We start from the raw sequence: 12,218 nt of genomic DNA, 5'->3' as shown, positions 1-12,218 counted from the left end.
TGATGAGGTAGAAAATCAATCAGCAGATATTTGATAGGGGCTTGAGTGTTACGCCCGAATGTTCTCTCAGGAGACGGTGTACATTTCAGCAAGTCCGAAATGTAATTAGCCTTTTGCTTGGGGGTCAGGCTGTGTTGGGGGTCCGGCCCCGCCCACACTTTGCACGCTTAGTCATGTAAATCATGCAAAAAGGCACAAACTGGAAGAAATGATGGCAAAATTACAGTTGGGCAGAAAGTCAAACATTTTCTCGTTTGTTGTTCGCACTTTTTGAAACATTCCGACATCAAGTGAGAAACGTCCAGATGGTGCAGCATACTGACGGGAACGGCGTCTTGTAAAGTTTGCAAAAACATACAAATGACAAGTATGAGGTCCACTTGGGACGAGCGTTCCGATTCATTTATACTTCCAGGACTGTGTTACTAGGAAAAAAGTATGCTGAATGAAAAGAAGAAGTTATATTCGTACACGGGTTCAAGCTCGGGGTACGTCAGAGATTGTAACCGCGACATACCCCAAAGGTTTGCCGTCAAAGAAATCAAAAAGGCAACTGAAGAATATCAATCTGTCTTGTCACAAGACTTCTACCTGCAAAATATATGCACAAAGCAGAGCACTTTTCGAGCCCTCAAGCGTTTCTTGAAAAGGAGGAATGATGTGAATTTCTTACACAAATGACTAACTTGTCTCTCTGATGCTTTCGTTGGAAATACCTCAACTACTGGACAACAGATCATTTTAATCGTAAATCCAATTTTGATGTTCTTTTTCTCCGAGAACATCAATTTCTTGAGATAGTTTCATTTTTCTTGTCATGTGTTGCGATTTATAAATACGACGTTACAGAAAAAAATAAATAAAATCCTTTCACTCTGTAACTCACTGAGCAACGAAGATTTGCGAGTGAATGTTGTTTTTTTCGTCAGGGTTCATTCAAGGTTGCAAGAGGGCACAAAGCAGTTTGCAAACAGTTTTAATGGTGTTATGTTCTGTGGTTGGATCCCAAAAACGCAGGCACAAATACGATTTTAACGCTTTATTCACACAACTCGATTAAACGAAAAACAAGGATCGCGACGCAACACAACTAAACGAGGCACGACAAGAATCGAGACCAAGCTAACTTGGGCTGTGGAAGTACACAGAGCGACAGAGTTAATAATCCGACAAAAACACAAACTTCTCAGTTTGGTTTAAATAGGCAATGAATCGATCTCATTGGTTGTGGATAGATATGTGGGTAACAGTACTGACATGGAATTATCTGGTTGGCTGTTGACCCAGTAAGGATATTAAAGATTTTTGACATCACATAGCTCCTGAAATCACATATCTTAAAACCAGTTGAACCTAGATGCCGATTACAACCGTTCCAAACATCAGTTCAAAACAGACACGACCTTACGGTCATGACCCAAACTTAACCCTGGCGTGAACCAGTCATGAGTCAAGACCCAAACATTACCCCTGAATAACCCTAGTCATGACAATTCGTTGCAAACAGTTTTTTGTTGTTACCAAGAACTTTTGAAGTTTCGCCCCAAACATGTTCCAAATTTCTTGCTGATTTTGGAGTTTCAACAGTTCAACCGTTTCTGACCTGTCACAAATCGTAGCATCCTCAACAAAACCACATAAAGGACATGAATTTTATTTCACATTTGACTGGCAATCGGTGAAACTGTGAAAATAACGCCGCTTGCCTGTCTTTGCCTTTTCACCGTCTCATTTTACTCAAATTGCCGCGACTGGACTTTGGCCATTTTATCTACAACCGCGAGGAGCTTCGCTTCGACAATGAGAACAAGGAACAGAAATGTTGTCAATCGTTTACCAAAACAAAACAAAAAAACAAATGAGGATAAAAGCCGCACTAATGAGCATTTTGTTTTGTGCGAACGACTGAAGTATTTATGAAGGTATCAAGCCGCGTCTGCCAGGAAGCAGCACGGCTGCTCGTGCGCTCACTTCATGTGTGTCAAGTGCATCCAAACTTCTTTTTCACGGCTTTAAGCAGCAGCTCCACTTTTGCACGCGAGGGTTCGGGTCAGGTCTTGTGGAGATAATGATCACGCTTTGGATTGCAAGGTATGCATCGGCAAACCGGACCTGTGTAGGAGCCAGGTCACGCAAAATTGCCGTTGTTTGTTTATGCTTTTGGACTCGCTGATTATTTGGCTGTGGCCATGTTGGCCTGACGGCAAGAAAAAAAAAATATTACCCATTACCCATCCATTTTCTCCAAATTATTACTTGTGTTCAGGGAAGCTGGCACTATGTCAGAAAATTAAGCAAGTCTGCTTTGTGTTGAAAAATTGAACTACCAAAACCAATTGGTTATGTAACATAGGTTTATGATTGTGTACATGCTAAATGCATCCGTTGATGTTTTATGATCCTTTGTTTTAGGCACTTTGCCTCCATCTTGTGGCATCTATATGCAATTACAAACCCTTCCAGAGGGTGGCGCCATTTATTTGTGGATTTTTGGTTTACGCCGTCAATTTACGAAATACGAAAAACAATTTGTTTTGTTTTGGTGCTTTGTGGTGTCTGCTGTATTTTGTGTTATGAATTTGATGTTTGTTTGTTTATTTATTCATTCATTCATTCATTCATTCATTCATTCATTCATTCACTTACCTATTACTTGTTATTAATATATTGATGTAAATTTCATTCACTTGTATACTTACAATGTTTTATTTTTCTCTTTCGCTCTTATTTTACCTACCTTACACTTTACTGCATGACCAATTTCTGTTTCATGTACAGCACTTTGTGTTAGGGGTGGGAACCTCTGGGAACCTCGCAAACACACGCACACATACACACAAAAAAAAAAAAAAAAGAAAAAAAAAAAAGAGCAATGATGACAAGACGTTGAATCGGTAAGACTACCGAATGAACAATTCTGAGCTCTTTTAAAAAAAAAAAAAAAAAAAAAAAGGGGTGGGAACCTCTGGGTACCTCACGATACGATACGATACGATACGATACGATATGCGATACAAGGCTCACAATAACGATTATCTCACGATATGATGATACCGCGATTATTGATATATTGCTCAGGTAATAAATCCACGATAATCTATGATAAAACTAATCATAAAATAATAATCATCATCATCATCATAATAATAGAAATAAATAACAATAAAATAATCAAATAAATATCATTAAATACAAAAAATAATAATACAAAAAAAGAAAAAAAATATATATAATAAAAATAATATAATTAAATATATAAATAAATAATACTATATATATATGGAAATATAAAATATAAATAAAAATAATAAAATAAAAATAATTGATATAATAATAATAATAATAATAATAATAATAATAATAAAACTAAGCTTGTTAATCTTCTTTGCCTGAAGACTTCCGTTCATTTCCCTGCCACTCTTATGAGGTGCTCCCCCTAGTGACCCGCCAAGTAATTGCTCGATAAGTCATGAACAATGGAGCTGTTATAGTGGCTGTATATGAACTACAAATATCGTGGTACTTGCATAGGCGTATCGATAATCTATCGGGAGACAAAGTATCATAATTTATCGTGATATCGATATATTGTCAACATCCTACTTTGTGTACAGCAATGCTTGTTTTAAAGTGCTTTGTAAATAAAGTTGAGCTGAGTTTGTTATAATGTCATGTTCTTATTATATACTCAACAAAGAGAAAAATAATTTTGAGCCTTGCGTCCCTATTTATGTTATTTTTTATTTTTGGGATAACTGGTGATTCAACCACGTTTTCAAAACGACCTGCAATGGAGCAAATACAAGATTGGGTAAAAGAATAGATAAGAGATAGTTACGCTGGTGTAACGCTACAAGTTAACCACACACAACAAGGCAAAGCATTGTGCATAAACATCTGTGTTTGTGTGTGACAATCGTCTGCCCCGGATGGAACGCTGCGACACAAACATCCCAACCCCCCCGTACCTGCGATAAATGCACGATGGGCCGTTTCTGCGAAATTATCTGTGAGAAGTCAACATGAGTGAAAAGGCTCATTTGTTGACGGCCCACTTGGTCTTTTCTTAGTTGGCATCATGAGGTTAAATGTCTTTTTAGCTGTGACGGGCCTGAACACACAGAGCTCTTTGTGTCCTTTATGTAAGGGCTTTTCCACGCACGTCTTCTAATTTCCTCCGTTTCCAAAAAAGCCTGATATTGGACTCAACCGGTTTTACTTGATTTTTAGGGCGTTGCTGGTGAATAGCGTGTCAATTAGCCACATCCTGTCCCTTGTGACAGCAGTCAAGTAAAAAAAAATATGACCGCTAGTATTATTAAATAGAAGCAGAAATGGCACACGTGTTGTTTCCAAGTAAGCCAATTATGCGAGGTCACGCTGGATGAATGGATTTCAACAAGACTTTTTTTTTTGATGGGTTCTTTTTCAGAAAATGCCCCTCGGCCGCTTATAACGGTGCGTTCTGTTCCACAGTGGCCATCCCTTGACCATAAACAGCTGCCACCCATCAAAGGCCTGAAGCTTCAAGAATCCCTGAAGATCAAACTGAGATACAACATCGAATGTGAGGGATCCAGAAGAAGAGAATTCAATAAAATAAAATCATACTTTTATTTGTCTTGTATTGTTTTTGTTTCTCAGGGACGGCAATAATCTTACTGGCTCATGTTTAGTCAGAAATAACAAAATGGAAGGAGTGTAATATATATATATATATATATATATATATATATATATATATATATATATATTTATTATTTTTATTTTTTATTTTATTTTTTTTTTGGGGGGGGGCACATTTACAGTATGGACATCTTATGCAAAATGACAAAAAAAAAAAAGGTAATTGTAGTCTACCCTCTCCAACTGATCTGTACCATATCGAATCAAATCTAACCCTGCAAAAAAAAAAGAGACAAAAAACTCACTGAAAATAAAAACTTGATTCATTTTGCAGCATCTACAAGTAGAGTAGAGTCCTTTTAAAGTGATGCGAAAATGATGGACTTACCAGTTTTTTGAACGGAATTATTTCTTTCAAGTTGTCTGCTTGTGCAATGAAATGACATCTTTTTCATTTCATAAACTTGACTCAATACCCCAAAATGGAGATGTCGGCTTTTGTGTTTAAACTCTTCACGTTACTACTTGACCCCAAAAAAATGACTTCAAATGAAAACAAAAGAAAGCGACGTGAAGAATATGTTGGTTTGCTGTTTCTTTGGTTTACAAACAGCTCAAGCTTTTGTGAAGGTTATTGAAGGTCAAGTATGTTCAAAAACAAAAATTTCCTCCAATTATGGTCCAAACATGTTTCACGCTTCTTTTCAACAAAAGTTTAGCCTGATGATATTTCAATGATATTTCCCCTCCAAGCAATTTGTGGTTGCGCTTCCAGTTTGAGACGAGATCCAACAAAAGTGTCTCTTTTGTTTTGTGTGTGTTGCTGAATCAGAGGAATCAGCTGCAAAGTCTGGCAAGCCTTTTGAAATATCAAAAAAGTAGCAACAAGAAGACGCTGAGAGAAAAAGTTCACAATTTGGATTTGCACAAAATCTTGAGATTGACTGGCAACCAGTCCAGGGTGGATTCTGCCTCGCCTAGCAAATTTTGTCAGCTTTCCATGGGGGACGCTGATGAGACATTTTTGACACGGGTCATGTTCGGCGTCACTATTATGATGACTTCTTCCAATGCGTGGCACAGACCAAAAATGAAAGGCCGAGAGCTGTCGATAGTGAGTCATTTTTTCAACTTTCCAGGAGGTGCTATTGTTTTTTGGGGGGGTTGGGCTTGCTCAGAAATATGCACAGTTGATATTTAAAATTAAAATTAGTAAGTTTTTGGGTGTAGTGTAACCAAGGTCAAACTAAACCAGACAGGGAACAAAATTCTGTCAATATGTGAGAGGGGTGGGGTCTTGTTCAACAAGCACTAAAATGGACCGGCCGTTTGTGAAACCCTATGAAATTCCCAATGGCCAGTTAGGCCCCTTAGTGTAATTGGCATGAAAATCAGAGATCTGCCTACACTCTTAAAAAAATACAATAAATAACCCAAATTGGTCACAAATTTAACTGACAACTTTCTGGGGGTTTTGTGCAAAAAGCAAACCATTTTTTACTTGCATAAAATAAGCCCAAAACTTGTGTTGTTTGAAACAAAACAGTCCAAAATTGTTCCAAATTGACCCAAGTAGTGGCTCGGTCTAATTTTTTACCAAAATTGGCTTATTATTATTATTTTTTTACCCAGCACTTTTAAGGGTTGTGTGGGTTTAAGACATTTGACTTAAAAAAAAACCCAAAAAACTTGTCGGGGCTGCTACTGAATTTTTTGTTCTTGATGTGGGGAGTCCATAAATAGAAATAAATAATGTCTCTTGCTCCCTCAAATTCAAATATTACACCACGCAATATATACAATATTACACATTATATTATATGTATTTGTTAAAAAAAATTGCTGTAATTACCGCCCACATCATCCACGTGATCATGAGAGAGAGAGAGAGAGAGAGAGAGAGAGAGAGAGAGAGAGAGAGAGAGAGAGAGAGAGAGAGAGAGAGAGAGAGAGAGAGAGAGAGAGAGAGAGAGAGAGAGAGAGAGAGAGAGAGAGAGAGAGAAAGCTCAGCTGCAATATTGAGCCGCCAAACTCAGAGCGCATGCAGGCAGCACCCAAGCAGGACAGCATCGTGCTTCTTCTTCTACCCGTGGATTCTATTGTTATGATTCTGATTATGACATTACTGCTTTGGGATTGTGGCCTCTGAATTGCGTCGCCTCTTATTTTTTTGTGGGTTCGATCTCCCCCTGCACCCACCTCTTTCCCCTACACCCTCCTTACCCGCGAGCAATCAACCTTCCTCGGATAACTTTTCCATCCTGAAGCGAGCCCTCCCCGGTCCCTTCCCCCGGTTGCAGGTGGTTGGTTGATCTCTGGCAACAACAAAATTTAAAAAAAAAAAAAAAAAAAAAGAAAGAAAGAAAAGAAGGGTCTCTTTGATGGGGCGCGCGGTGTCGTTTGGAAAATGCCCCTCCGCAGTCGGCGTGTGAGCGCCCCGCGGAAGCAGCCGGGATCGGAGTCGCTGCGGTCGGCGCGCGTCTCTCGGTGGTGCCGCCGCCGCCGCCGGAGCGACAGCGGCAGCGGCAGCGGCCAGTGAGCGGCGGCGATGGAGGCTCCTCCGGCCGCGGCGCAGCGCGGCTGGAGCGGCGCCACCGGAGGCTGGTTTCGGATCACGCTTCTCTCCTTCCTCGCCACTTTGCCCGTGGAGCAACTGCGCGCCTTCCCGTCTTCCCTCAGCGACTGCCAGACGCCCACCGGATGGAATTGCTCGGGTGAGGATCGGCGCGTACGTGACAAGTTTGCAGGGGATGGGGAAGAGATAAGACGGGCATGCATGGGGATGTGCATCATGCGTGCGTTGGTCCAGGCTGCCTGATGATGGTTTAGTTGGGGATGGGAGAGATCTATCATGTCTGTCATTTGCCTGCATTTTGCCATCATTTCAGCCTGCTCTTTTGTTGTGGGTCCAATTGACCCGGAAAATGTCTTTGGTGATTTCATTTCTGAGATTTTCAGAGCTTTTTTTATGGGCGTATGGAGGACGGTGGTTTCATACATAGCCTACTGATGTTTTGTCTTTTTCTATTGATTAAAATGCAGCTGATCATCTATAAGCATTTTTGATGTATGCAAACAATTAATAAAAGCAGGTCACATTGACCCATGAGCATTTTGGTATATCAAGAAACAAATGTCAAAAGCATGCAATTAAACTCATTAACAGCGGGTCAAATTGACCCCTGAAGGTTTTTGGTGTTCAGTAAAGTATAACAACTTAGCAACATTTAATCAATTGACTCATTAATTTTTGTTGTTGTGCAAAACAAACTTACCGGGTCACATTGACCCGTTTTTGGTGTAAGAAACAAATATAGAGTATGGAGAAACAAAGTAACAGTGGGTCAAATTGACCCATGGGCATTTTTCTTGCATCAAAGTAACCAATTCGCAACAGGTCACATTGGCCCATATATTCTTTTGTTCTGTGAACAAGAAACATTATTATTATTATTAATAGCATGCTGTATAAAATAAATAACTGGCATTGGGTCACATTGACCCATAACCATTTTTTGGTGTATCCAAAGAAACAAACAAACTATAGAGTATGGAAAAACATTAACCGGGTCAAATTGACCCATGGACATTTTGATGTATGAAAGTAATCCATTAGCAACAGGTCACATAGACGCATTGACATTTTATGCTGTATAGAAGAAATAGCAGTGGGTCAAAGTGACCCATGAAAATGTTTGCTGTGCAAAAGAAACTAATTCACTGGGTCAAATTAACTCATGAGCATTTTTGGTGTGACCAATCAAAAAACAAACTACAGTTTAGGGGAAAACACACTAACACCGGGTCAAATTGACCCATGAGCATTTTGGTAGCCATTTAGCAAAAGGTCACATTGACCTTTTGACATGTTTGCTGTGTGGAAGAAATAGTAGTGGGTTATATTGACCCATAAATAAATGCTGTGAAAAAGAAACAATTTACTGGGTCAAAATGACCCATGAGCATTTTTGTTGTAACCAATCAAAGAAACAAACTCCAGTGTGCGTGAAAACACACAAACAGCATTTTGGTAACCATTTAGCAACAGGTCACATTGACCCTTTGACATTTTTTGCTGTATAGAACAAATAGCAGTGGGTCATATTGACCCATAAAAATTTCCTGAGAAAAGAAACAACTTACTGGGTCAAAATGACCCATGACCATGTTGGTAACCATTTAGCAACAGGACACACTGACTCTTTGACATTTTTGCTGTGTGGAAGAAATAGCAGTGGGTCATATTGACCCATAAAAAAATTGCTGCGAAAAATAAACAATTTACTGGGTCACATTGACCCATGAGCCTACGTGCTGTATAAAAGAAATAACTGGAAGTGGGTCACGTTGACCCATTAACATTTTTGCTCAGCAAAAGAAAATTTAACTGGGTCACACTGACCCATGAGCATATTTGCTGTATAAAACTGGCAGTGGGTCACATTGACCCATGAGTATTTTTGGGTTTATTAAAGTAACAAATTAGCATCATGTTGCATTGACCCAAGAGCATTTTTTTTCTTCTGTACACAAGAAACAAATTAACAGCGGGTCACATCGACCCATGAGCATTTTTAGCTTCCCACTATCCCAGTGTGCTTGGACACTAATAATTTGCAGGCCGCGCGCGCTCGTATATTTCCCCTGTTGGCCGTCCGAGTCTGTCCGAAGCCTTAAAATAGCCCCCCGGCCAATTACACGCCACGCCACTATTGATATTATAGCTCATAAGTGGCGCACGTCAATATGAGTGGATGACTTGCAGCCAGAATCGGAACATTTCCTTCTCCCCCACGGACTGATTGTTATCCCGGCGCATGAGTGCTGGACATCCAAGTGCAAAAAGCTGGTAATTGGATCTGGAAAGTTGAGGAAGGATGCTGGGAGATCAAATAGCTGATGTGCCCATTTGGGAAAGAGTTGAGCACTTCCTTTTTTTTTTTTTTTTTTTATCATGGATTCATTTTCCGTGGAGAAAGTTTCCTTTCTTACACGGCTTGTCCTCATCATCACACTGATTTTTTTCTGCTGATTGTGATTGGTGCTAATGATTTGTGGGTTAATGAGTGTCGATAATGCTGCACATCCTGCCCAAATGCACGCTAGCTGCCACCCTCCTCACTTCCTTTCACACTCTCGTGTGCATTTAGACAAAAGCTTTTATCCGACACGCCTTGCGGAGGCTTAAGTGCAGACGCCGGGAACAAAAGCGTGCGTTCGTTCGCTCGCTCGCTCGCTGCCTCGCATCGAAGCAAGCAGAAAGAATTCATTAAAAAAAAAAAAAAAAGGAATCAAAATGCATTCTGCTGCATTTTTGAATGCCACTGTGAATTTCTAATTAAAACAAACCTTTTTTGTTTTGTTTATGGCAAATCCTCAAAACTGATCGTCAAACTTTGATGCCACGTTGGCGTAGGCTGGACTGGCCATCTGGTACACAGGGCAGATGCCTGGTGGGCCGGTGTCATTTGGGGTTAATGTGGTGCTATTTAATAATTATTTTCCTCCATTTTACCCCCAAGAGACCATCCCTCAATTTAGAAGGAGCAGCCCATTCATCTATTTACAATATAGAGCGTAAACTGAACCACTAAACATCAGTGGTGTCGAGCTACGTGGTAGCCAAGGGTCGTCAGGAATCAAGCTGGGCTGGCCTAAGTCCAAATGGCAGGGCCGATTACTTGTGCCGATGTAGTCCTGGCTTGACGACGATGTGCTGTACCTTGTTAACCGCAGTGTGAAAAGGGGTTCAAATCCATTTTTCCCCTAATTTTCCGGGGGGGCGCTACTGCGTAAGTGACACTATGCTCAGCCCACATTAGGTGGCATCGGCAAAAAAAAAAAAAAAAAAAAGGGTCATCAATCTATCTCGGTTAATTGTTACTCACAATTAATTGGTACTTGATTATCAGTAAATCAATTAATAGTTTGAAAATTGTTTAACTAAGAATTGACCAAATCCAGTTAAGAATCTCCTTCATGAAAACAGACGGAGTATCTTTGTATTTAAAGGGATACTTCACTTATTTAGCCCATTATAGCAATAAAAATTTAAGATTTTTTTTATAATTAATTTGATGCTTTCATTATTTTTCATGTACAATTATTACCTTTAAAAACACATTTTGCAATTTGCTGTCGACTGAAAATATCACAAGGGCTCAGTTAACCAATCACAGCTCACCTGTTTTCTAGGTTTGGTCATGTGATATTCACAAGCTGAGCTGTGAAGGGTTACCTGAGCCCTTGTGATATCATTTTCAGTCGGCAGCAAGTTGCAAAATGTGTTTTTAAAGGTACTAATTGTACGTGAAAAATAATGAAAATATCAAATTTATCATAGGCAAAAATATGTTTGACTGCCAAAAATGGCAAAAGGATCCCTTTAATCATTCTGAACCGCTTATCCTTAAGAAATGAGCAAAACGCTCCTTTTACTTTGGAAAACAATGGAATGAAAATCATCAATAGAATCATGAATTCATTCCACTTGGCAGCAGAAACAAGCCGACGCAATTCTGGCTTGTAAACATTTCAGTTGTTTTTGGAAAAGTCCGTCTTTTTTTGTTGAAAATCTTGCTGCGAGTCAGAAGAGCAAAAAAGGGGGCGAGGAGTGCTTTTCTGGAGTGTACGCCTTCCAACTCCAATTATAACTCGATTGGGCTCTCCTTTTTGGACCCAACTCTGGAGATGTTGTCGGACTCTTTTTGAAGCAAAATGCTCCAATATGTCCACAAGCTGGTCATTAACTGTGGACCGCTGCACGGCGCTGGTCGTTTAGCGCTTGGATTCATTAGAGCCGTCTCGCGAAAGCAGCTGCCTTCTGCTGCTACAATCAATGCTAATGAGTGTGGCGACAACGGGCGAAAATATGAAAACTTGCTGGTTGCTTTCACGCGTTTGTTTGAAGGTTGTCACGTATGTTGCTTAGTGCATGATGTACTTCAAGCATTGTTCTTGGACTTTTTACCTCTCTCTCTCCACACACACACATATTTTATATATATATATATATATATATATATATATATATATATATATATATATATATATATATTAGGGGTGTGAATTGCCTAGTACCTGACGATTCGATTCGTATCACGATTCACAGGTCACGATTCGATTCGATACCGATTAATCCCGATACGAATGGTCACGATTCGATACCGATTAATCCCGATACGTATTTATAAGTCGATTGTTGCGATTTTTTTCCATTCAAATTTAGAAAATACTATCAGTAAATTTGTACATGTACACTGTAAGATTTATATGAAAATGTATTATTTATTTATCTGAAATTTCAGTCTTATAGAGGTTGTAATCTGTTTCATGTTTAAACAGTAAAATATTAAGGCTTAATGTTCCGTTCATATAACATTCTTCCATGCTTAAGGTGTGAATCCTAAAAAAAAAAAAAAAAAAAAAAAAAAAAAAAAAAAAAAAAAAAAAAAAAAAAAAAAATCGATTTTGCCTATTATTGAATCGATTGGAGAATCGCGCGATGTAGTATCGCGATATATCGCCGAATCGATTTTTTTTTAACACCCCTAATATATATACATTATATACATTAGGGGTGTAAATTTCTG

The 12,218-nt window shown here is 39.2% G+C and overlaps 1 protein-coding gene and 1 long non-coding RNA gene across 2 annotated transcripts in view; one reads left to right on the top strand and one right to left on the bottom strand.

Moving 5' to 3' along the window:
- The window catches only part of LOC144030414 (uncharacterized), a 163,580-nt gene that overhangs the window by 64,392 nt on the left and 86,970 nt on the right, over positions 1-12,218 (bottom strand). The window lies entirely within an intron of this gene.
- The window catches only part of LOC144030411 (tomoregulin-2-like), a 126,434-nt gene continuing 120,879 nt past the window's right edge, over positions 6,664-12,218 (top strand). Inside the window, exon 1 of the mRNA XM_077536695.1 lies at positions 6,664-7,340. Within this exon, the coding sequence (XP_077392821.1) occupies positions 7,175-7,340 (166 nt within the window). The 5' untranslated portion in view covers positions 6,664-7,174. The remainder of the gene's footprint in view (positions 7,341-12,218) is intronic.

This window comes from Festucalex cinctus, chromosome 11, assembly GCF_051991245.1.
Source record: "Festucalex cinctus isolate MCC-2025b chromosome 11, RoL_Fcin_1.0, whole genome shotgun sequence".
Classification (NCBI taxonomy): domain Eukaryota; kingdom Metazoa; phylum Chordata; class Actinopteri; order Syngnathiformes; family Syngnathidae; genus Festucalex; species Festucalex cinctus.
This window is presented reverse-complemented; position numbering and strand designations above follow the sequence as displayed.